Source organism: Microcebus murinus, chromosome 13 (genome assembly GCF_040939455.1).
Source record: "Microcebus murinus isolate Inina chromosome 13, M.murinus_Inina_mat1.0, whole genome shotgun sequence".
Classification (NCBI taxonomy): Eukaryota; Metazoa; Chordata; class Mammalia; order Primates; family Cheirogaleidae; genus Microcebus; species Microcebus murinus.
The window spans coordinates 39264504-39291613 of record NC_134116.1 but is presented as its reverse complement, the minus strand read 5'-3'; the positions used below and the strand labels follow the sequence as shown (position 1 = coordinate 39291613).

General features: G+C 37.1%; 1 protein-coding gene across 4 annotated transcripts in view; it reads right to left on the bottom strand.

Moving 5' to 3' along the window:
- KLF12 (KLF transcription factor 12) overlaps positions 1-27110 on the bottom strand; it is a 589204-nt gene that overhangs the window by 232101 nt on the left and 329993 nt on the right. For all 4 annotated transcript variants that reach the window (XM_076009379.1, XM_076009377.1, XM_020290313.2 and 1 more), the window contains one exon: positions 12891-12980. In XM_076009379.1, coding sequence (XP_075865494.1) covers positions 12891-12980 — 90 coding nt within the window. The remainder of the gene's footprint in view (positions 1-12890; positions 12981-27110) is intronic.

Sequence of the window (27110 nt, the reverse complement as noted above, 5' to 3'; positions counted from 1 at the left end):
AAAAAAAAAGCAGTTTTTTTGAGATCAAATTCAGCTGGTTCTGACACTGAGAAGCTGTGTGATCTTGAAGTTATTTAACCATTGTTAATTACAGCTGTCCTCATTGGTAAAGTGGTGATGAGCACTGCAAGACTACTAGGCGTGTCAGATGACATAACAAATGACCAAACACATAAAAGTGTCCATAAATGATATCCCTCAATAGATATTCCTAATAGAAAAGTTAAAATTAGAATCACTCTCCAAATAAACTGTGATGCTCCCTCATTCAAGTCAGATCTCCCCTACCTTTATCCCTAACAACATACATTTTGAGACTGAATTAACAAAGGAATGTGCTTTAAATCAAGCTGAGACAAGAGTTAATACACTTGATACAATTTTAGCTCAATTAACAACTGCTAAATTCAGTGGGTAGTGACCATAAACAGATTCAATAGAAGTGCAGAGAATGGAGATATGAATGGAAATGCCTTATGGAAGAGGGATTTTGTGCTGGGACTTGCAAGATAACTATTACTGAAATAAACTAAAGGAACAGAGAGGGTATTTTAGGTTGAAGAAATAGCCAGTAGCTAATAAATATTACACATATTATCCTCTTTACTTTCCCATAAACTCCATGAGGTAGGTACTGTTATACTCCCCATTTTACAGATGAAGAAACTGAGACAGAGATACTAAGTAGCTTGCTCAGGTCACAGAAGAAGTGTTGGAGCAGGAGAAAGACAGGAAGTCTGGCTCCAGAAATCCACTTAAGCACAGAGTCTTAAGATATGTCTTGTGATAAGACCCTATATATTTATCAGGAAAGTGAGTATACTTTACTGTATCAAGTTGCAAACAACAGAATCTGCTCTGACTAGTTTAAGTGGAAAGAAATTTTTAAACCTATTAGAGCTCAGAAAAAATCCTGGTAGGTCAGAGATTCGGGCTTGCATATTACATAGTCAGGAATAACAGGAAAGGAAGCCCAAGCACACCAGGTGTCTTACAGTGAAAATACCACTCCTGCTGCCAAGTATTTGAAGTCAGAACATCTATGACAGCCTCCCCAGAAAGAGCCATAAGTCCCTGCCGCTGCACTTGTCCCAAGAGCCGTCTTTCAACATGCAGGCAGCCTTGCATGGCTCTCCTCTGGCCTCCTTTCATGTATGGTGCAGCTAATTGGTGACATGCCCGTATCCTAGCAGCAAGGGAGTCTGGGAAATACAGACTTTTTTAAAAAAAAAAAAAGGTTCTCTTTGGGAGGACTGAAATCACAATATGCAAAGCTAATAGGATGTCAAGATGATAAAAGATGTCGCACAGTTACAAAGGGCACTGATAACAGGCAGGCTGAGAAGATTTTTTTCTTTTTATTACTTCATATTATGGGGGTACAGATACTGTTAGGGTTACATATCTTGCCCCTGCTCTCCCCTCCCCCATCCCGCTATGCCAGAGCTTCTAGTGTGTCCAGCCCCCAGGTAGTGCGCACAGAACCCACCGTGTAGGTATATACCCTTCCCGGCCTCCCCCCTTCCCCCTGCCCACTTCCCCATTACAGATTTTTTTTCAGACATTTTGGTTACAATGTATATCTTTACCTCTCCCTAAAAAGGGATAGAGGTAATCCCTTCCCCCCCACACAATGCTCGCCACTTCCTTAAGATGTGGGTCTCCCCCCTCCAAATCCCTGTTGAACACTACCGTTTTTTGAGCACCATAGTTTTAGTCTTGAAGAAAAAAAAAATAGGCTACATAAAGTAGTGTCAGATCATGCAGGTGAAAACTTCATTTGGAAACAATTTACTCTTTCCAATAAAGGCCATAGGTTTCATATAATAGCAATATGATGTTCAAAGCATAAAGATGATTAATTTAAAAACTACAAATGTCAGAAACTTGAATTTTTCCCAATTAAAATGTTATAGCATAATATTAATAGCATAACCATATGCATTTTTCCCCATAAGAAAAAACAAACAGCTGTTAAATAAAAGCTATTAATAAGCTGGCCACATTATATATCATACACTATTTTTACCTCTTATAGCACTCTTATACTTGTATAATTATCATTTTCTAAGGCAATGGAGATTTTGAATGATAGCAATTTTTTTTCTTTCTGGACACAGAAATTTGAAATAAAATACTAGATATTTGCAAAAAAACCGTTTAATTTGGAAGTAGAAAATTATTTTTAAGCCATCACTCATTTAATTATTATGGACACATATGTTTTCAAATAACACTTTAAATGTTTTCTATGACAATTATTACTAGTACTAAAGATAGACACATCTATAATGAGACAGTATTTCTGAGTAAAGTCAAAGAATGCAGAATTAAAGACACCTATTTTAAAATGTCAACTATTGGTAAAAAACAGGTGTATAATAGCACATCAACATGTATTATTTTTACTGTATAATCATATAGACTGATGGACCATTTTTTTCTTGATAATGGAGCCATGAGAAACAGCATCAATTTGAAGCATCATTAATGTTAAATCCTTTTTCAACATCTACACAAATAGCTGGAAATGTTTTACTGATATAAAAATATTTTATATCATAAAATTAAGGAGAAATGCAAATTAACAGTAACAACGAAGTTACTTTTTATTGATTACTTAATATTATACAATGCAAGTATTATGTATTTCATTTATTCTATGAATAATATACCTTTACTATACCTGAATTTAAATAGCAAAATGTTTCACATCCCTCTAAGAAACATTTCTAGAGGTCAAAAACATTTCATAGAAATTTGAATATATATATTCAAGGGCAATAATCCAGAAAAGATTAAGACAAAATCTCTATTTATGTGTATTTATGGAATGTCAATGTAGAAATCAGAAGCTACTATGGCAAATAAAATAGGAGGAGGAGAAGAGCAACTGGCAACACACAGTCATGCAGTGTGAATGCAAAGAGGTAACTGTCTCTATTTTATGACTTGATAACCAACAGACATTAAGAGTTTTGATGACATCTGTGAAAATCATGTTACTTTTCAACATAGTTGATGGTAAAAGACTGATGAAATTTTTAGCAATAAAAATCAGTTTTTAGTGAGTAAATACTGCCTGAGAAAAAAATATAAATAATCTTATACATGAGAAGGTCATATGTATGGGCTGAACAGGGGTCCTCAAACTACAGGGGGATAGTTCACTGTCCCTCAGACCACTGGAGAGTGCGCACTGTGGGCCCGGGACAAGTTGGCTGCTAAGCAGGACAAGCAGCAGCGGCAAAAACACCTGGAGGGCCGGATAATGTGCTACACCCTCGGGCTGCAGTTTGAGGACGCCTGATAGACTGTTGAGTCCCTACAATGTGCCAACAGCTGGTAGATGAATTATCAATATATTGTATAGGCTAAAAAAAATTAAAAAAAAAAATAGCCAGTTCGTAGAAAATACTTCACCTCAAACACTTTTGACTATTTTTTAGCCCATACAATATATTGATAATCTATTCCTGAGTAGTCTGAATACTCATCTTTTATATGAAATTTATAACAAAATACAGTAACTCGAGTGGCTCATTCTATTAGCTTGTTATGGCTGTTAAGCAAGGGAAGTTGGTGGTTTTAAACCCATGGTTGCATTGAGTTCCTTCAAGTTAAAAATTACAAAGTATATAACCAAGCTTAAATAAAAACCCTAAGAAAAATTATTTGTTTATCTAAATTTTAAAGAATAAATCTGCCTTATTTAACAGAAAGAGGCTTTAAGATTGAATAATATATCTCAATCATTATCTTCACAGCTTTATTAAGATATAATTAGTTAGGACAAGAACAATAAAATTCAAGTTTGAGAGAACCATGGACACTATGAGTCATCTGAACATTACAGTTCATTTACGATTGATGAAGTTTTAGATTTAAGAAAATATTTAACAATATTTCCCTAAGACAACAAAAAGGTGAGAGTGGACAGAATTTCATTCTTTCATAACCACAGATATGATCACTCAGTAAGACATAAAATTGATCAAAATTGCCACCAGCTCAAATGCTTTCATAGCATAGTATACATTTTCCTCAGTGATGACTGACAAAATTTGTAAAGCAATGAAGAAAAAAGTGTTGACATCTTTATGCTTTATGTTGTTACATATTTATGAAATTCTGGGTTCTCAAAATACTATGAGAGACAGTTTTTTAGAAGCTGAATCTAATATGTGGTGTCAGTTCTGCTCAATCTACTGCTTTCTGAAATTGATAGACAGCAACATAGAACTTTGTCCATGTGACAATCAGGGAATATTTTTGCACATTTTTACTTATTAAAAACATTTTATATTAAAACAAACATATGCAGGAAATATTTTCTTAAATCCTATGAAATTAAGTTAAAGAGTGATTCCAAAAGAGTTTATAATGCATTAAATCCTTACACATCAATATGGTAATGGGATTTGATATATCGTGTCCAATGTGATAACTAGTTACAATTATCAAAATCAAGCTACAAAAACAGCTTGCAATGGCGAAAAGATTCCAATTCACAAGACATGGACTCCAGTTCTGTGCCTGTTACTTATATGACCCTAGATATATACCTCTGCAATTTTATTTACTAAGGAAGATAATATTAATATGATATCTACTCAAAGGGTTACTAAAGAACATATGGATTTGGGACCGGTATGTTCTTTTAATGAACCAACCCCCTTATTATGAAATAGTCCATTTTTATCTCTAGTTATATTCTTGTTCTGAGGTATACTTTGTCTGATATTAATACAAACACCACAGTTTTCTTTTTGTTATTTAGTGTTGGCATGATATAACTTTTTTGTTTTTTCTTAAAAGACTATTTATTATACATCTATTATGTTCCAAGAAGAAAACATTCTAAACTACTAACAGCTTTTTATTTCAACATAATGTGATCATGCCTTTATTTTTTTCTTGACGGGTTCTATTTATTGAGACAGAGTCTCACTCTGTTGCTTGGGTAGAATGCAGTGGTGTCATCATAGCTCACTGCAACTTAAACCCTGGGCTCAAGCGATCCTCCTGCCTGTCTCCCAAGCAGCTGGAGCTACAGGCTCACACCATGACACCCAGCTAATTTTTCTATTTTTAGTAGAGACAGGGGTCTTGCTCTTGCTCAGGCTAGTCTCGAACTCCTGAACTCAAGCAGTCCTTACACATCGCCCTCCCAGAATGCTAGGATTATGGGCATGAGCCACTGTACCCAGCCTGACAGATTCTTTTTAATATATTTAAACTGTACTAAAATAAAAATTTTATCAAACATAAGGATTCCATAAGGATTCCTTCACATCCTTGAGTGTATTTATAAGATACATAAAAGATGCTTTAAGGTCCTTGTTTATTAATTATTTCTGCCATTTCTGGATGTGTTCTGATTCATTTTTTTCATTTGGTTATGAGTTCTGCTTCTTTGTACATATGGTAATTCTGACAGGATGCCAGACATTGTGATTTTTTACATTATCTGGCACTAGATTTTGTGGTATTTCTTTGCAGGGGACTTTTGTTCTGGCACACAGTTGAGTCAACTCGCGGATCAGTTTTGTCCTTTCAACACTTGCTTCTAAGGTTAGTCCTGGCAGGTCCAGGCCAGTCTATTCTGCTAGCTGAACCCATTACTGAGCTGTGACTCTCCTGAGATCTCTCCCAAATGCCCCATGTATGAAGAGGTCTCTTCTCTCCATTCTGATTTGTGTGAATGTTTGAGCTCCGAGAATTGTTCAACCGAGCACTTTCCAGTGGTTCTTTGCTTACCCTCCTCCACACACAGGAAGAAATGTACTCACCAAACCCTTGAGGAGACCTCTCTAAAGATCTCCAGACTCTCTCTTTGTACAATTCCCTCCTCTATAATAATGTTTCCCTCAAAAATTAGTTGCCCCGACCTCTCTAAATTCCACTCCCTGCCTGCTTAATGCAGTGAGGCTGCTAGGCCCCATCTGGGTTCTCCCTCCTTGCTTACAGCCTAGAAATTGCCTCTGGGAAGTAAGCTGAGGTAACCAGAGTTCACCTCATTTTACTGCTCCTCTCTCAAGGTTCACTACCTGTTCTCTGATATGTGGAAAACAGTTTATATACTTTATCTGGTTTTCTAGTTGTTTCTGGTGGGAGATCAATTCCCACAGCAGTTAATCTTTTGTGGTCAGAACCAAAAGTCTTCCAAGGGTTAAAAAGTATGTATATATATATGTGTGTGTGTGTGTGTGTGTGTGTATCTTGTGAGGTACTTTATATAAACTGTGAATCAGTATGCAAATGTCAGCACCAGAAAACACCTCTAGATAGAAATACATGCCTCATGGTCTAGATTTTTTCAAATGCTACCACAATGACAAGTAGACAAAGCAAACTACTATCCTGCAAAAACTGAAATATTACAGAAATGTTAATTTGCTTCACATCAAAATTCCCAAATTACGCAAAGCATGAAATTTCCTTAAGAAGTATTCTGTTTACAAAGCATTGACCCTATAAAAATGCAAATAACTCTTGGAAAAGACGGCATTGCACATTCTCCTCAATTAAGGAGACTGCATGCAGTTAGAAGTGGTCATCTGTTGGTACCTTGAACCATTACAGCACAATTGGGGGGCCAGGGCATCTGGAATGTGTGTGACAGCAGAATGAAAGTTCAAGGAGCAAGAACGTTGCTAAAGGGAAGGAAAAGGGGCAGAATTCTCAACTTCATAGCTTTTGCCCAAGGCAGGCCCTGAGGGACAGGATTTGTCTGCCTGCTATATTTCCCTTGGGTACTATCTGTAATTACTATCACAGCTCATTGATTTTCAATTCTTTCTATTAATACATTTATTGGCCATTCTGACATTATTAAAATCAGTCCAACTCTGCATCTTTAGTGGAGGATATCTCTTTCCTAAAATATGAATTTTGCAAGATACCTTTTTCTGCTTTAAAAAAAAATGCTCTTCTCACATTAGCAACAACACGACATCTGCAAATGTTTTTCTTTGAAGCTAGGTAGTGACATGCAAAGATTTCACTACAGATCAAAGGATCTCAAGCAGTGGTCAGAGGATATTAAACGATAAGCAAATTCATATTTCCAAGATAATTCTACCAATTTACCAGCAACGCTGGCCCGTGTTTCACAGTAGGAGAGGGAATAATGAGGCCCTGTTAAAGGCTAATGCAAGTGGCATTTTTAATAATGCCTTTTCTTCACTTCTGATAAAGTCATTAAAGTAACACTGTCTTACTAAGCCTTTACACAAAGATGTACACTAAATCTTTAAAGTTAAACACAGAGGTTTACTGAGGGAAAAGGGTAGGTTTGTTGTTTTTTTCCCCCCCACTACTACTGAATTTTAATGTAATTGCCTGTCTTAAATAAGCATTCCACAGCACATTTCTAGGTTCAGCTACAACACTTGCACCTGTCTATATTTCTTTATTAGGCCTGAGGACTGGAGTCTTTTTCAAAGCAGCACCCAGTTTCAAAATCCTCTCAATTTTACAGTGTGGCAAACAGCCTCTCACTTACAATAAATAGCATGTGAATGAATCACTATTTATTGAACCCAGCCTATTCATAAGCTCCTGTGCTGAGACGATGAGGAATAACAAGAAACATAAAGCACAAGCTCTGCTCTTAAGGAAGCTGCATTATAGCTGGCTTTGCGGTGCTAGTCAGCTCTTGGCAATACAGAAATGCCCTCAACACCTTGTAATAAATGTCCTGCAGACGGTTTGTAAAAGTTACTGCCACCTGTCTCTAGGGAAAAGACTGAGTGTCTTTTATCCTCTTTTGTCTTGCCTTTAAAATGGGGGTGGCTCCTAGGGGTCTCCAGTCCGGCCATGGTGGGTGTTTTCCCATAGTGACACGGAGTATAGATGTGAACCTGTGCTTAGCTGTGACACCCGCGCCCTTCCCATATACACAGCTGTGGTGAGGGGTGCTAGGCTCTTCTCCAATGCTGACACACAGGGCTCTTTCACCGCCTCATGACTGACTGCTCAGAGTACCTAAAATTGGCAAAACGCGCCATCTCTTTCTGTCTCTATGCCACACTATTGCCATTCTCCTCTACAGAGCCACGTGTGGGAACTACACCTGGCTCTACAGGACAGAAGGGCGGCCCGGCAAGCAAGGACGCCAAGACCCTTGCTGTTGATACAGGGACTCAGACTACAGCCCTGCCCGTGGCACATTCCTCAGGCTTTAGGGGACAGGGAGGGCCACTGAGCAATGTTTCTTCATCTCTCCCTGGAAACCTCTGTACCTATGTTGTTTTTAAAAATATTATATACATATATATATTAGCATATTATGGGGATACAAGTGTTAAAGTTACATATATTGCCCATGCCCCTGTCCCCCCTCAAGTAAGAGCTTCATTTTTATCTATAGGGTTCTTCTTTTATTTTTTAAACAATTTACTTTAAAATTTTTTCAGACATATGAAATTAAGCTGAATAAATAAACAACTTCTGTTTTAATATACTAATTATTTTCTAGTTCCATCATTTTCTTTTTCACACGGTAAAAATCTAACCCAAATTTGAAACATTTCTGCAGATATGCTTAAGTAAAACTTCAAATGAAATATGTATGGGTTCTAATTTGAGATTTACCTTAAATCCACCTGGAGAATTATAAATGAACAGATGTTGAACCGCAGCAACAGAAATGGAAATAACACGGCCCTTTTTCCTCCTGCTTTTCTTCAAAAGGAGACTACTGATCCAGCACTCACTGAGGGCAGGCGCACTCCTGTGAGGCTGGGTGGGTGAGGCCAACTCCCAGGTGAGGTGAGTTAGGCTGATGGAGACCAAGCCGGATCCACACAGGGGCACCTGGCTGAACAAGCACTTGAACTCAGGTCTTTCTCACTGTGAAGCCTACAATTTCTACTTCCACAGACAGGCAGCTTCATTGGAGGAAGACTGCCAGACTCATAATTTGAAATGCTCTGTCTCATCCCTTGCCCTCTACCAGCATCACAGAACATCAAACCTGGGAGAGAAGGCCTCATTTCCAACATGCCCACTCTGCAGATGAGCACACACAGGCCTGGAGATATGAAGTCACTTCCCAACATCATGCAAGCTGGTAAACTACAGGGTTAGGAATAAACTCATGTTTTATATCTTTGAGGCAGTTCTCTTTCTCTACATACTACCTTATCTCTGGGTATAACAGTTCTTACTCTTCTTTCTCCTGCTTTAGTCCTTTGCTTAATAACATGTTAGAACATGCAAACGCTGACAGCATTTGGGAAGCTCTTGTAACAGCAGGGCCCAAGCACCAAAGGTCACAGACAGAGTCACTCACATGCCCCTTGCTAAGGTGCACGTCCTGCAGACTGCTCAGCAGCATGTGCTGTATTCCTGACAAGCCTGGAGAAAACGCAAGCCACATCTCAGAAGACTGCAATCATCATCATCTACTTGGATGTCACATAACTAACAATGCAAGAGTCAGAGCACTTCAAACAGAAGGCACACAGACTTAGTGTCCTATGCTGCCATAACTACCCAGTTCACAGGACTATGAGGTGAAGACCTCTGTCACCAGTGGGAATGCCTGTTTCCAGTAAGTATAATTTTGGTGTTTATGTTTACAATAACCCTATGAGGTGGACAGAACAAGCTGACAACTAGCTATTGACGGGTTTTTCAACATGCTAGTTATAACTCCTAGACAAACTGCCTAAATCATATATTTACTGAGCATTTACCATGAGCCAGGAACAAGAGACAAAAACCGAACTATAAAAAAAAGTCCTCACCCTCTATGGGCTTACAATCTGGTTGAGGAGACATGACCACATACACACACCATAAAACTCATTAAGAGAATGAGGCAAGGCAGCCAGAACTTTGCAGAGAAGAGATCCAGGCCTGTTTCCCAGTCTTTCCTTAGGCACTGAAATGTGCTCATCAGGTCCTGAATTCCTAGGAGGGGCGGGGACTCCTGCAGAGCCCAGCTGACAGCACAAGACCTAAGGGACTATTTATATCAAGAAGAGGAGAACAAGCATATGCCTTGGTGGAGCACTGAAGCAGAAGGGCCGTGGAAAGTAGCATATCTTTAAAATGTTATCTGCAGCCTACAAAAAATACCAGCTTTCCTTCCCTGAAAGACTAGAGATTAGTGTCTGTATCTTAAAGATGGAGTCTCAAAACTAGGCTTTTGGAGTGATTATAAATTCCAACCAATGTCCCAACTTCAGGCTTTCTCATTCATTGTTCTGACACAGACCAGTCTCTGTAACTTTTTGTTCATTGTAACTAATGTCTCTTATCTTTTTCAAAAACCCATAAACACATACGTGATTAATTATTTAAATTTCACCAATACGTTTGCATTTTCTTATGAAGAATCAAGCTTAAACCAGGCTTCAGTAGTAAATGAGGGAAAACTCATGAAATATTCAAAATTCTAGCACTCCTTATCTAAAAATAGTTCTACGACTCTAAACTATTACATGGTAGATACCACCCACCTCAATCTTCTCCAATGAAAAATCCAGTAAAGTGGCCAAAAATAAAAATCACTAAAATTCTAGATTTTATTTCTTAAAGAGGTGACTTAAAGTATTACAAATTATTAAATCACAAACTGTTATAGTCTATGAAGAGTTCATTCATCATACATTTCATCAAACACTACAAGTTGCTTCTCTTGAAGTATTATTATAAAAGGAATGAAATTATATCTGTCATATTTAAGAAGTATATCAAAGCTAAAGGAAATAAAATTTCTATGTCTCTCCAATATGCACAATTGTAATTAGGGTTAAAATACCAACATCAGCTCCACTTACAAGGAAGAAAATTGATTTTCATGAACAGACATTAATATCTATGAACCTACAATTTTTCCTGTCCCTTTCAAAGGACAAAAAAAAAAAATACTATAAATAATGTGACGTGGAGTTCTTACACATGCTGCAAAAACCTCTGGGAATACTGGCTTTTGTTTTTTTGTGCACTAATCTTTCAGGCAAACCTTACCTTGAAACTGAAAATGACTGCAAAAGGGTAAGAACTATCTGGACATTGTTAAAGATCAACAGGACTGGTGACAGCTACACACTATGCTGGCTTTGACCACTAGTCCAGGTCCTAAGTTTCTGACTGGTTTTCTGTAGTATTTGCCTACCTATAACATGAATGGTTTGAATAGATTTACTGCTATTTCAAGTTGAAGAAGGTATTGCAAAATAAAAGCAACATTGTGAAATACAGACTGCTTCTTCACTTTCTTTCCCCCTACCAGCAGTGGAGAAAGGCTATGCTCTCTGAATGAGATGCTATGGTCTGTATGACCCATGCAGCGATTTATTTTATTAAATTGGTAATAATGAATCTAGATTAAGAAATGAATCAAGAAAACCAAACTCCAAAGAAATAAAACAAATCTTTCCTGTGGTTAGTTTAATCAATAAAGGTTAAAACTACCCATAAGGTTTGGAAGATTAACATATAGAGTTTACCTTGAATTCAGCTAGAAAATGCAGGTGAACACATGACTTTTTCTGAAAGGCTTTCTACGCGGAACAAATAATGTTAGTAATTGTCGCACAGCCTTTTCTTTCATGATGCTCTATTGCCTGAGTCTTGGGCTGAATCTATATGAGTTGGCCACTATAGTGCATATACAACTGTGGAGTGGTGTTATTGTCTGACATACTCCAAAAAGTTCATTTCAGAGCTGCAGAAGTCAACAATGAAAGATGAAACCACACCCTCTACCATGATGAGGATCTGTTTCAAACAAAGGCTTACACTGAAAAGGAGAAGTTACACCAAGACGTCATAGGCCCTGCCACACAATGCTCAGGAATGTGGAAGTTACCGTAGGGATGCTCTAAATGCTACAGTCCGGATCCATAACCTGAATGTCCTCATTGTGAAATCCTTCTGGTACATCAGTATCCTCACCCTTTCAGTGGGATCCCAGATGAATGCATCCACATTGATTTTTTGTTTTTATACTATAACAGTGAGATTTTATTCACATTTTAAATTTCTCTAGAGTGTTCAAGTACAAAACATCACTAATTTTCAGATTTGATTTTTTGAATTAGAGAGACACTGATAAGGTAAAGATTATATGTTCATCTATGCCCTTTTGTCAGTCATCTGTGCGGCCTCACAGGTGGCGGTGCAATAAAATAGGCAGCCGGCGTGCACTCAGGCACAGGAGCAGTGCTTTCTCCTTTAAATACACTAAGTGGTCAGCCGATGCAGCAACCAATTATACTGCCCTTATACTTTTAACCAGTGAAGCTATAAATGTTAATTATGAAATCTCCCATGTCATTAAAAAAAAAAAATCTGTGCTCTGAGTCCTTATATTTTCAGTAGCTATACATTTATTCATCAATTTGGCTATGTGTATTGTAAAATAACCTTTCTTTTGCTTTTAGGCATTTTTCAAATTCACTGACCTCATTTCATCTCCTAGTCCTCCTGGAGTAAAAAAAGGTAAATACAAATGTCAAAAGAGAAATCCACCCAACAAATAACATTCCCTTACCTGCACTCTGTCATTTCTTGACTCAGAAACAACCAAGCTATTTGGACATTGAGGTTATATTGCCATTTTATTTTTTAATACTTCCTCTTTGCTTTGGATTTTTATTAGCTTTTCAATACCAACTTAGATATAGCCATATGGTTCTTATAAGGGCACTATGTCTTCCTGCTTTCAGGATGCTACCCCTTCCAAAGAGTTCATATTTGAGGTTGCAAATGGATGAGAATCAACTACAATGTCAGATGATTTTTAACTTGAGAGAGAAAAGTGTAGGCAAGGGAACCATTAGAAGTGCTCTGGGCAAACCTCAGGATGCTCTAGAAAGGAATGTCACTATCATCAAAAGAAGGGGGTGGGTGTCATTGGAAACTTTGCTTACCCCTTGTTCAGATTCCAAAAGCTCTGTTTTGACTCTGACTGCCGGCATCCCATCAAGCATTAACATTCTGTTCTCAAAGGTGTTGATATTCTGAGAATAAAAGAGAAATAAAGAAAGATTCAGCTCTAAAGCATTCAAAAGAGGACATCTGGTAGAGTCTTCCTTCATTGTAGTACATTTAGTACTGCTAACCTAATTTTTTTTTTTTAACAATGAAGCATAATTAAATGAGAATAGCAGCATAACCAATTATCCCCCCACTCTGAACTTTCATTTGAAATAATGACCAAGTAGTTGAATTAATCAGTCTGATTCTCTGACCTCTGGGGTGGAGGTCAGACTATAATAAACTGAGTATGGAAACCTTACATTAATTTATATGGGGCTGGAACAATTCATCACACTTTCCCAATAGTAAAAGGAAATATAAGGCAAGTTTCTGTCTTCTTTAGCTCTGAAGATTGTATTGTACAAAAGACATACACAAAGAAGAAAATCAGATAAAAATAATTTATATATTCTCACATTAGTCCAAGCCTAAATACTTTAAAAGCAAGATAATATAATTCTAGACATTCATTTTTTATATCATGGCAATTCTGATCAAATGAAAATTTCTACATATCAACCCCCAAGTACAAATATCTACTTTAAAAACAACCAACATAATCTTAGATTAAGAGTGAATTCTTAAGCTGAAGTTGTAGCTAAAAAACAAATAATTTGTTTTCTGGTCTGTTTGGCTCAATTTAATACCTCTTGGAAAGGAAACCCTTATTTAAAATATTGTAGCACAACTGCACTTCAAACAACATTTATAAAAAGATTAAATCAAGGTTATTTTCTACCATTGTCATTGCTTTGGGGATTTTCTGAAGCCAGTAACCTAGGAAGGGAGTCAGAGAGTCATATTTCAGTGCTCACTTAAGGCCCAAATCAGGCTCATATTTTAAAACATGTTTAGAATGCCAACTTTACTGACTAATAAACTGATAAGATGAAATTTGACTGAGTTTCTAGAATGGTTATTTTTGCTCAATTACAAAATATGACCATATGACATTAAAGTGGTCTTATTAACAGAAAAAGAAAATCCGTTTCTAATTGAGAAAAAAAGATCAGTTTCTAAATATTTTGCCTACATGGTGAAAAAGATTAGAAAAAGATAATTTCTAAACCTTTGGGTTTTCACCTTTCGTACAGTTTCTTTTCTACCAAATAGAAAGTTAAATAAAAACAACTCCCATTTCAACAAATCATAAATTACATGTTTTATTACCAAATAATACCAACAGAGTGCAGTATAGTGAAGCTCTAATTATTTCTCCTATTTATTGACTATTCTTTTTGTTTAAGAAAAATGCTCTAAGAGATAAAATTTATAGGGCCTCGTATCACAAATATTTGCTCTAAGAAATCAACAAGAAAAAGCAAATTGACTCTAGAGTTAACTAATGAGCATTTTAAAAAGTCTATGCCACCTAGTCTATTAGGTAATAAAAAGAACAAAACAAATCACTGTCAATTTTCTTGCCTTATATATTGACAGTATTTTCAAAATTGGCAGGATACATTTAAAAAAATTTTGTATTTTTTTTAGGGGGGGGGGTTACATCTTAATAGATAGTGCACAGCAGAAGGAACTAAAGTATTACTGGAGAGCTCAGTTAATTTGTTCCAAACTTGAAATCCTTTCACGGAGGCCTCTGGGCTGTTTATACATCGGGCAAGGATTTCAAATCCAAACGGTCACTTGCTTCTGTGGCTGCATGCGGCCAGCTTGGCTCGCCACCACCCAGTCTCAGGAAAGCCTTCCTGCAGCCTGCCAGCCCTCAGCTCCCCAGAGGCTCACAGCAGCTCCAGGAATCCACCTGAACAAAGCATCCTGTAGGCTGTTTGGTTGGTAGACAATGAAGGATGAGTTGATATTGCTTTCTATCCTGGAGGAGGTCTTGCCCAGATGAAAAGGCAAGAAGATGCCCGATAGGGGAGGCCCTAGCCAAAGAGGGGAAAAGACAAAGAGCCATCCTGGAAAGGCGGATTTAATGAACTGTTAGAATCTGATTAGAGGCTAATGTCCCTTTCAGTACTTTGTGCCAATTTACAGCTGATATACTTTAACCATTTTCCCCACTGGCTGTGATAAACTCATTAGTTTAAAAAATGCAAGCTAACCGGAGTGTTTGAAGTCAAAACCAGATAAATCAGGAAATCCTGACTGGGTCCATGTTCCATTTAGCCCATTTAAATAAAATCACTATATTTTCATGATGGTTTTTAAGTTTTTATTGTTGTTCTTGAATAATCTGACATGTGTTAAAATCAGAATGTACATTTTAGTTCCAAGTAAAAGTAGCGAAAAAAACTCACATTCTAATTTTTTTTTAAGATATCGAGGTTTCCTGGAAATATTTCTCTGATTTCTAAAATCATTTACAGCCACAACCATAATAAACACCATAAATAACAATGTTCACAGCTGGGGAACTAAGCCTTAACTGTTAAACTCCTTCAGCTAGTGCAGATTCAATCTGTATATATGCCTGAAAGTTACGTTGTAAATGTATGTGAAGCATATTAATCTCCGCATTCATGATTCTAGCCCCATTAGCATAAACATAAGCACTGAGTATCACAACATGTTTCCAAACTATCTAGAAAGGTACACGGTTTTTATACAATGCATGGTAATTATACAGCATTGACAACATAGTCCTTGAAACAAAATATTGATTTATCTGACTAAGCTAAGATCAGACACATGATCTCAGATGACTGTAGACTTTAAATATGTAATAGGTTCTAATAATTTGGAATTGTTGTCAAACATATCTTGCCACAATCTTAATCAAAATACATTTGCTGCTGAATCAATAGCTCAACTGATTCCCAAGAGGTAAATAAAATTACAGACTCATCAATTTTAGGATGGCAGTACTCACTGTATATTTATGCTGCTACAAACATTTTCATATTATATAATCCTCAGAATTATAATTTGTGTATATACATATACATACACATACACATATATACACACATGTGCGTACATGTTGCTCGTTTCATAAGTAAATTTTATTAATTAATGCAAAATTATTCACTTAGGATTTGTAAGTTGGCTGTTGACCAATTCCATGCGCACTGGATGAACAATGGCACTCTGTATATTCCCATTTGCCAAGTAGGACCTGGCAACACAGTAGTCCAGCAGACAGTAGCTCTCCTGGTCAAAAACCACATAAGCACAATAGTCATTGATCCCAACATCTCAGAATATTCTGAATGGAAATGTGCAGTAAGGAGAGGAACTGATCTTCAATGACCATAATTCATAAAACATACAATGGGGGTGACTTTCCAGGTCAATTCCTACAATTTACCCTCCTACCCCAACTAAGATAGGTCTTTTCCTTTCTCTCCTCCTGCCTGTGGGTTATTCTGCACAATTGTTATAACAAGCAGCTAGCTAGTCAATATTCAACAGTCCGAACTTTTAAACAAGGTTTCCTTTCCTAAGTCAAACAGAACTGCTGGTATTTGTTTTGCTTTCCGTGGGTACAGGACATATTTACTTAAATATGTATCCATCTTAAACCTTCATGTTTAGCTACAGGTGAAGAGAAACAGGAATATGCCACCCCTGCCCCACACCCATGTTATATTAAACAGTGATGTAAGGGACCTATGAATAGTGATTCAAGATTCATTGCACCAAGCTGATTGAAGCACTTTCATACCAGATTCTTAGACTTACAATGCAAGCGTGCCAACTGGTTAAAAGTATCATATTGTGGTCCCTTTTCCTACAGAAAAAGCAACAGAATCAGACTAGAGAGAAATTAGGGTTTTGCATTTAAAACAGACTTAAGAGAAGTCCATCTCTCCTCTTTCTTTGACTCACCTCTACAACAGCAAATAACAAAACAGTAACAACAGCAATTTTTTTCAAGCCCTACCACAGATGTGCCAGTTCAACTAACAGGTTAACAACTAATTCCAAAACCTGTGCTCAAACATAAGAGAGTTTGTGAATCCCTCCCTCTCTTTCTGAATAACTATTAACAAACCTACTAGACTGGAATCATGCTTAGGTAATGATTTTGGTTATCTATTTCTATGCAATAAATCATGTAGTGGCATGAAACAACAATCATTTTATTATCTCGATAGCAGCAACATTAATAATACAAATATTTGTGTGTTAAGATTAAACTACTCATTTAATCCTCCAGCAACCCAAAATGTCAATACTTTATTTATCTTAAGTTCAGGAATCTGAGGCACAGGTTAAATTGCTCAAAGTCACACAATTAGTAAGTGATACAGCTTTGTCCCAAATCCAATGAGTTGGACCCCAATCTTGCACTTTTAACCACTATCGTCTATCTACCTACCTACCCAAATACCCACCCATCTCTATATCAATATGCATTACCAATATAAAAATTGGAAAAAATATGAGCACCTTATCAAAGCTCCCAGCACAGGAGCTTTGGAATCTCAGTAAGAGTTCCTTCCAGGGCTGAACTGACTTAGTCATGGAATTGACTGTGAAACTTTTGGTGAGTATCAACATTTTGGGGAATAATAATATTAAGTCAAATCAGCCTCTAGTTTCTAAGCTGTTTCACATTTTTTTCAAGTCAAGTTTCAAACACAATTTAAATTGATGAATTTTCTATCCTTAAAAACATCATTATTAATTTAGCAAGTAATTTCATTTGTTATCCAGTGTTTTTAAAATATTTGCATCTTTGGTGAACATTTTCCATATTTTCACAACAGTTTCATGTACTTGGGTGATACAGTAACTTCATCTTCTACATTTTACACTCAGGACAGATGCATCTTGGAATTACATTTAATTTATAATTAATAAGATTAAGTGTAAAAAAGCATATTTTTCTATGCTAACATATCTTCGCACTGATAACTCAATTTTGAGAAGATATATAAATGATCAAAGTACCAGGAATGGTACAAAATAAACATCAGTTCAAACACAGACTTTGCCATAATATCCCAGCTTTTCATCTTTCATTTCTTTGCAGGTTGGGAGAATGGTTATTACATTAATGATTTTTTTATTAACAGAACTAGGAGCCCAAACCATACACCTACTGGAACCCTCAACTTAAATCCCCTTAATGGTTTCAGTGATCCATCCATACATTATTCTGAAATATCGATCTTCAGTCTCAAAAACAAAACCCTCCCATAAAAATCCTCACATTGAAACATGGAATTATAAAACTGTATGTGTAATGCAGCAATTATATTTTCCTGATAGCAAGGATCATTTTGTTTCATTAGTAAAGTGCTAAAGTACCACAACAATGTATAGTTTACACTACCATTTTAGAAATGTTTTCTATAAGTGATAGTTGCTAAACCAGCCATGAGAAACAGACATTCTCATTCAAGTTGCAAAGGGATGCTTTCCAAAGGGGCAACCAACCCAACCCAGACTGAAAGCCAATTATTTACTAATGGCATTTCCAAAGGACCTCAATACAGTTTGAGAAATTACAACAGATGCATGCCTTCTTTTCTGTGCAAAGCATGGTTAAAAAAGCATTGTGCAAAGCATGGTTAAAATAACATCTGAGCCTCCGAATAACACTCTTTACCCCAGCATTAACACAAATTATAATACAAAAGTATTTCTGTTGTGCATACTCTGAAAAACTGTACACACTTGGGGACTGTGGGTTGGCCAAATCTTTCTATAAACATACAGTGAGGGCCTCTGCTGTATCGAAGTCATTCCATTCCATCCACACCACATTCATGTACCAGGAGGCACCATGGGAGAGGCCAGAGGCAAGCCAGGGATTGGGGAACAAGAGTGCTCAGAAAGCAGGACAACATCATAACAAGAGAAATACCAACCCACAGCCAGCCAAACCCTAGAGAGGGAAGACAAAACTTCAGCTCAGTGAGAGAGCCTATATGTGGGAGCAGGTAATAGGGTGTCAGGATGAACCAACAAGTATTTTTTTTTAATTCACAACTATTTATTGAGTGCCTAATGTCTACAAGATAATGCAGAGATGCTTTATAAAATGAAAAGCAGAATTTGAAATATGCTCCAGACATACACACGAATAGATAATCATCACATTCAAAACTTCTATACTAATACTTGCTGGTCAACATTTAATCCCTTTTTCTAATTAATGTTGAATCATTATAAATTGTTCTATGATTCATAAAATGGTAACTATTCCTTTCTTTTCTGAATATTTACACCATAAGCTTATATCTACAGATTTTAGCTATAAAGACAGAGGAGTTACCTCCCACACATTCTTTTTTGTAGACTGAGGTTTATTTTTATGCGGATATTCTAAAAGATGTGTGTTATATGGCAAAGGTTGCTTAACAGAAATGAATTATTTGACATTTGGGGCTATTCCAGGGGCAGCTACTGGGTGCTTTTCAAAAGATCCTCAGAGAGCCTACAACTGCATTTCTTGATATGAAAGACAGAAGCTCAGGTGCAAAGTCTCTGGAGCAGACATACTGGGGAAAGTACAGACATTGGACCCACTGACAGTTCTTCAAATGTGTGTCTCTAATATCCATGACCAAGAAAATCCCCACTCAGCAGAATTTGGGTGTCATATGGAGAATATTTTGGGGAATAGCGCTCACAGAGCAATGCATTCACTCTCTCAAACTTAAAGTCCAGGGTCCAAGTTCTGAAGATAACAGGGTTGATGGATTCTTTGCAAACACTCAGATCCCATAATTTTCCCTCCATACTTCTTCCTCCCAATCGGAAGGCCAGAAGCTGAAAACACAAGTATGCAGCTAAAATTTCTGAGCCCCTAGATTTCCTGGGACCTGTCGTGACTGGTGACCTCAGGCTGACGGGACTGGTCACCTTCACTGGGAAGCTCAGATCCTCAGGGTTGTGCAGGGAACAGCTTTCCGCTCCTGGCAAGCTCTTGATGAGGCACTAGTGTCCAGAGTTACCAATAGGGCCTCAGCCCCTTCCATCAGAGGGACATGAAGTTCCTGGTGCACAGTGGAGTATGAGAACCTCCACTGGGCTGCTTCTCCACAGGGGAGGCAACAGGAGTGACTCCAGCACTTGGCAGGGGACATCTGCTCCTTCTGGAGACTGACCCACCACCATGGAGTCCCCCTCCTGCGTGGGGCTCATGTCTGGCCCCTGCTCAGTTCTCTCCATCTACCACATGCATCCACAGAACAGCCTTCTGGAGAAGGAGAAGAAGGTAAAGGGGGAAGACAGCCTTCCAACCAGTGGGGCTGAAGTCTACTAAAAGCAAGAGAGAAGTGAGTTAAATCCTGAAAAATGAAGCCAGAAAAAAGATTTACTCCAGGAAACAGGGTCTACCCATGACAGAGTCTAGAGCTAGGAAGCAAGAGTAGAGATGAATCAGAAAGCTACCTAGGTGCTCCAGCCCAGTCCTCTAGCCCTTCTTCCCTGGGCACACACACGCAGAACAGAAACCAGGCACCATGAGCCTGGGCAGAAGGGCTGATGTAGACAGGCCCCACCGTGGAGAATCAGGAAGAAAGAACACTTGCAACACAACCACAACATCATCACCTGGCTTCCTAATTTAAAAAATTATGATAATTATCCACAGCATTCAATGAACAATTACGTACAAAGTGTCATTTCATATGCTTTACATTCATGACGTCATTCATACATTGATTCATTCAAAAACTACTTATTGAGGACCGGTCACTGTTCCAGTTATTTAGGATATACCAGTGAGCAAGACAGAGAAAGTGTTGTGGGGTTTCATCCTAGTCATTTAATCTCCCAACATTTTTTTTTTTTACTACGTCTGTTTTAGACGAGAAAATCATTAAAATTCAGAGAGAGTAAATAGTCCACCCAAGATAATGACAATGATAAGCAGTCTAATTTTGGGGTGAAAATCTATTTTTCATTGCTTCTGGGGATGGAAATCTTCAGCCGCAGGATACTCAGACACTGCCACAAAGAAAGCTGTGTAAGCCCAGAGCTGTGCAAGCCACTCTGGCTAATGGGCTTCAGGCTCCCGATATAACAGGCCAGGCACCAGGGCTGAGGAAGAGGCAGGCAGGCGAAGGCAAACTGATCACATACACGCTGAAGACAGCCAGCACCAAGCTCATTCTGAAGTGCCTACCTTGACCTTCAGCAGGTACCTCTAACCATTTCCCTGTCTCCATCTTCTATCATTTCTGCTCAAGTTACATCTCCGCTATGTCACAAATGCAGCCTCCTCCAGGACTGTGCACATCCTCTTCTCATTGTAGTTCATCACAGGACAGATCCTTATTTGCTATCACACCAGAATGTAAGTTCCAGAAGGGCACGGACTTGTCCTTTTATTCATAACAATATTTCTATCCCTAGACTTAAAACTGTGTCTAGCAGATAACATGGGCTCAGTAAATATTTGTTGGGGGACTGAAAGAAAAAATGTAGATACATATAAGATCAATTCATTCTCCTGGGTCTAGGAGATAAGGTAGTTGTTGGCAGGTGGGAAGAAGAGCATAGGCAAACATCTTAGGGAGATAAAATTCTCCATGTTTGTGAACCGAAAAGAATTTGGCATAGCTGAAACACAACGTTCATTGGAGAAGTAACCAGAGATAAGACCAGAAAGGTAATCTGGGGTCAGATCATGAAGGGTCTTACATGTTATGGTAATTCATTTATTTCTTCAAAAATATTTCTTCAATGCCTGCTATGTGCTAGCTGCTAGGGGTGCAAGCAAGCAAGACAGAAAGGCTCCCTGCCTAGAGAGAGCTTGAGATACAAGGGACTAAATGTGTTTGGGTTTCACACCGTAAGTGATGAAGAATCATGAAAGTTTACTGAGCAAAAGCTGACCTGTTTAAAAGCTTTATTTTTTGAAAGACAATACCAGAAGTAATTTGGAAGTTAGCTTACAAACATGTAGGGCGTGACACAGAAGGGAGTGGAACCAGCCCACAGCCTACCACAGCAGCACAAGGGGAAAGGGAATGAGGCCTGGACTAAGACAGTGGAAAATAAAGAGAAGGAAAAATATTTGAGTGATAGTTCCCAGGAAGAAATGAATGGCCTCATAAGTGCTGGCGATAAGACAGAGCTGGGAGAAGAATGTCAAGAATGGCATTGATTTTTCTAGAATTTCCACTATGGTTTTTAACCTTTAACCTTGGTGGAAACCCAGTAGGAAAAGGAAATCATGCCATTTATTCCTCCTATTTCACTTCCGAGATACATGGATATTTGGGTATCCTGTTTAATTTCAATATATTTTATTTAGAATCTATTCCACAGAGAGAAAGATTTCCCTCAAGTTGTATCAGTCTGAATCATGTAATTGAGACTAAAAGTCAAATGCATCCAAACATAGAAATGCAACAAGTTTGGTTAAAACTTAAAAATATATATATCAACCAATCCACTGATTAGCTACATATGCAAAAAAAAAAAAAAAAAAAAAAGAATTAATTCTGCCTTTACAGCATATATTAACTCCATAAACTACCGTGGTTATCAAAACTAAAAAATAAACAAACAAAAGTCAATATTTGCCTGAGTAGAAGCTGGGGCACTGTATATTAATATGTTCACTGGTCATTTTCCTTTATAAAAAGTAATTTGAATAGTAATGAAAAAAAATCCAGAACACTGAATGGAATATGTAATGAAATAATATCACTGGTCTTTTGTGCCTCGAGAAAAATGAAGATTACTATCAAGTATTAACTCATTTATTTTCTATAGAAAACAAAGGAAATGGTTATTGACCTATATTTCCACCTTTTCTCATATACAATGATGTCAAGTGGCTCCTTACCAAATCCAAAACGGATTAACTTTCTAAAACATGGGCTGCTGAATATTTGTCTGAAGAAACAGTACTGATTAGCTGGGAATAAGTAAAGTAATTTATAGGAGAAATAAAAATCCAAGTTATTTTTTTTCAAACAATGACTATTCTAATGAAAACAAAAACGAGAAATGAATGATCTTAAGGTTCTCTTCAGTCAGAAGAAGAATCTGCTAAAAAACTAAACTAGGTTTTGTCTTTTTTTTCAGAATCCTTATTTGCAGTTTAATCATTTATTTAAAATTGTATATACCAAATATGTAATTTTATCTTCCTTGAAAACCCTGAGCATAATGTTGGTTTCTGTTGTAGTTGTTGTTGAGACAGATTTTCACTCTTTCGCTCAGGCTAGAGTTCAGTGGCATCATCATAGCTCATTGCAACCTCAAACTCCTGGATTCAAGTGATCCTCCTGCCTCAGCCTCCCATGTAGATGGGACTACAGGGACATGCCACCACATTCAGCTATTTTTTATTTTTTAACTTTTTGTAGACAAGGTCCTCACTATGTTGCTCAGGCTGGCCTTGAACTCCTCGGGCTCAGGCAATCCTCCTGCCCAAGACTGCAAAAGTGCTAGGATTACAGGCATGAGCTACCATACCAGACTAATGTTGGTTTTTAATGGATATATGTCCAAAAAAGTAAAGGTAGAAAAAAATTACCTTTTTTATTTCATCCACGAAGGGTTATCAAAGCACATCAAAGCATATATAGTGTTTGTCTTATTATTAAAAGGTATAAAAGAAGTAGTTAGTATTAAAAGATTATATCAGCAATAGCCAAGATGCAACGATTTCCATTGCCTAGGTAATCACGGCCGACACGTAACAAGAACAGCCATGCCTTCCCCCTCTCTCTCTCACCAACACTCTGGATTCTGAGAAAGCAGTGGAGAAAAACAATAATTAGCTGGCAGCCAAAGGGCCAAATATATAGGATCAACCTAAAATATAATTTGTCAATTTCCAAGGATATCCAGCTCTAGCTGTGATTTGTCCAGATTCCCCAAATGATGTCTTCAGTGAAAATAAAATTTTATGTTTAATCCAATTACTGAACTTATTTGACATTTTTATTGACAATGCTATTAAATATCTAATATTCATTTCATCCAGTATCATCCAAAAATTCTAACTACCTTAACTTTTACCCTTTTAAAAGCATTCTATCTTACACACATCTATACTTTCTCCTGTACACTTCCATTATTGTATAGAAGGGTGAGTTGGAATAGGATATTGCCTAGGAGCATGGGCCTGATGATCAGACTTCCTGGTTAGACTCTACCATCTACTTGGCGTATGACTTTCTCATGGTTTTAGTTTTCTTATCTGGAAAAGGCTGATAAGATTCTACTCCATATAATTTTTTTAGTGTTTCAGAGAGATAATACTTAGCACATATGTCTTTTATAAATAGTGAGATAATATTAAAATAATTATAATTAATAGTAGTAATAGTAATATTTTCTTCCCAAACTGATTTTTAGGAATCAGTGTCCTAATTTGATTTTTTTTTTAACTTTTTAAGTTTTGTGTGTAAGATTCTCTATACAGAATAGAAATGTTAGATTTTTAAAAAAAAATTTTTTTGACAGGAATTGACAGAAGACTGACCTACACAATTAATATATAATTGTGGTATATATTAATGTAATCATAGTAAATGGCAGCAAAGACCTATTTCATCTGTTTAGAACTGTAAGGGATACACATACCAATGACACCGGGATACAACTCACCTCTTAATGGGCATTCTAATGTGGACATTGAATGTTTTCTGACTACTAAAGGCAACCAGGAAGTGTCTGAAAGCCCTTTCTAATAATCAAATGCTATATTTGAAGCAGTGCTAAGTAAAAGGGCTTTTATTGGTTTTCCTTTATGTGATTATGTAGAAATACACTGTTTAAAAAGATAATTATTACTGCAACATATTTCACAAATATATCACTGGAGAAGTTACCTACAAAGTGGCCTGTAATTTGAGCTGTGGAAAACTTTCAAAATTACCTGAGTAAAACAAAAGAGTTACATAAGTTACAAAGTAAATCTCAGTTGCTAAAACTTTAAAACCAGCCTGCATTTCCAGCAATAGGAAGCCAGTGATACCAACAGCTCCACACCATGACACCCACTGCCATTATTGTCTTGTTGATCTTCTTTCCTCATCCCTGCTTTTACCAACCACGCCTATTCCTTCTGGGAATTTCTGTGGGGGAGAGGGGTTTTGTAGATAAATAAATCAAAGCTGGCATTTTTTTTCCCCTTCATAGGTATTTCTCAAATTCTAAAATGTAACACAATCAAATCAGAAAAACAGCAAAATTCATTCAACAGAAATATGGAATATACTTTTTTATTAAGGTATTATATAACTGCACAGCATTTACTCAGGCTTTGTTACCTCCTACAAGCTTAATAAACTTGACCCATAAAAACAAACAGTATAATTTTGAAATGAATAACATGAATTTTCCCTCAAGCACTGACATCATCATCAACCCTGTTTCTCAGACTAACACACCTTCCCTTGCTATCCTACATGAAATTTGTTACTAGAATCCTTGGCCAATCACAGCCAGCCTTTCCTCTCTATTCCAATTGTCTTTGTCCCATATGTAACAGTTCTAGTATCATCTCTTTTTCCATACCACTGCCAAAGACATCTTGGGACAGAGAGGAATTGTTCCTTCTAACTATGTGTGTTAGTCCGTTTTGCACTGTTATAAAAAAATACCTCAACTGAGTAATTTATAAAGAAAAAGGGGTTTATATGGCTTATGGTTCTGCAGACCATATTAAGCATGGCACCAGCACCTGCTTCTGGTAAGGGACTCAGGGAGCTTCTAATCACAGTGGGAAGTGAAGGGGGAGCAGGCGTGCCAAATGGCGAGAGAAGGGGCAAGAGAGGGAAGAGGTGGTGCCAGGCTCCCTTAAACAACCAGGTCTCGTGTGAACCAATAAAGTGAGAACTCACTCATTACCATGGGGAGGGCACCAAGCCATTCATGAGGGCTCTTGTCCCCACGACCCAAACAACTCCTATTCATTCCCACCTTCAACACCAGGGATCAAACTTCGACATGAGATCTGGAGGGGCCAAACATCCTAACAGTATCACTAGGTCTACAGTTTAACTAATTTAACTAGCATCAGACCTCAGCAGTCTCTCATGCTAGGCAAAATGTAAGATCATCGGCTGCCTTAGAAAATTGGACTGCATTTTATACAAGAAGAATAAGATAAAGGAAAAATCATAAAGTCTACTAGTAGATAAGAAGTGACTTATAAAGGAATGATTATATATATATATATATATAAAATACATGTATATGGTAATACACTATATAATTATATATCTCATATATTTATATATTATGTTTATCATTGTGGCTATTTAAAGCATAAAAAATATTTTGGGAACATTACTTTTCAACATATTTTCAGATAAATGCTATCTTTAAAAACAAAGGTACTGCTTCTAGATTTAAAAGGGCAATACATTATAAAGTTTTATTTTGCTCCTAATTGGTTTAGCCCTAAAGATCAGATGATAGTGAAGCATCACCACCTTTTGAATATATAAAATTGCAGGATCAACAGCCTTGAATACTGTAAAATACAATTCTATTTCTTTTACCATTAACTTTAAAGTCTATTAAACTCTCTGAAAAAGAAGATAGAGATACACAAATGGATGAAACACATCAAGGCCTACTGGCACCCTGGTAAAAATTACGACATTAGCATCCAATGCCAGTTCTAAGAAAATGAGCCACAGAACTGCTTCTAGTATTTAAAAAAAAATAATAATTGGAAGTAATCGAATGCCAAACAATTGGAAACTGGATGAATAGATCATAGGACATGCAAACCACTGAATAATATTTAGACATTAAATATGTAGCTCTTTGCCTGGATATAAATGACTAATCATAAAGAAATAAAAGAAAAGATGAAAGAGAGTATGCTCCCATAACTTTAAAAACATTATGTTAAGTGAAATAAGCCAAGCACAGAAAGACAAACCTCACATGTTCTCACTCATATGTGGGAACTAAATATTAACAACAATGATCTCAGGGAAACAGTAGAATGGTGGTTACCAGAGGCGGGGAAGGGTAGCAGCGAGGGAGGGATAAAGTGAGGATGATTAATGGGTACCAAAATATAGTTAGATAGAACAAACAATATTTGATAACACAACCAAGTGACTATAATCAACAATAAATTAGGGTATACTTTAAAATAACTGAAAGAGTGAAACTAGAATGTTCTTCACACAAAGAAATGAAAAATGCCTGAGCTGATGGATACCTAAGTTACCCTGATTTAATTCACATTGTATGCCTGTATC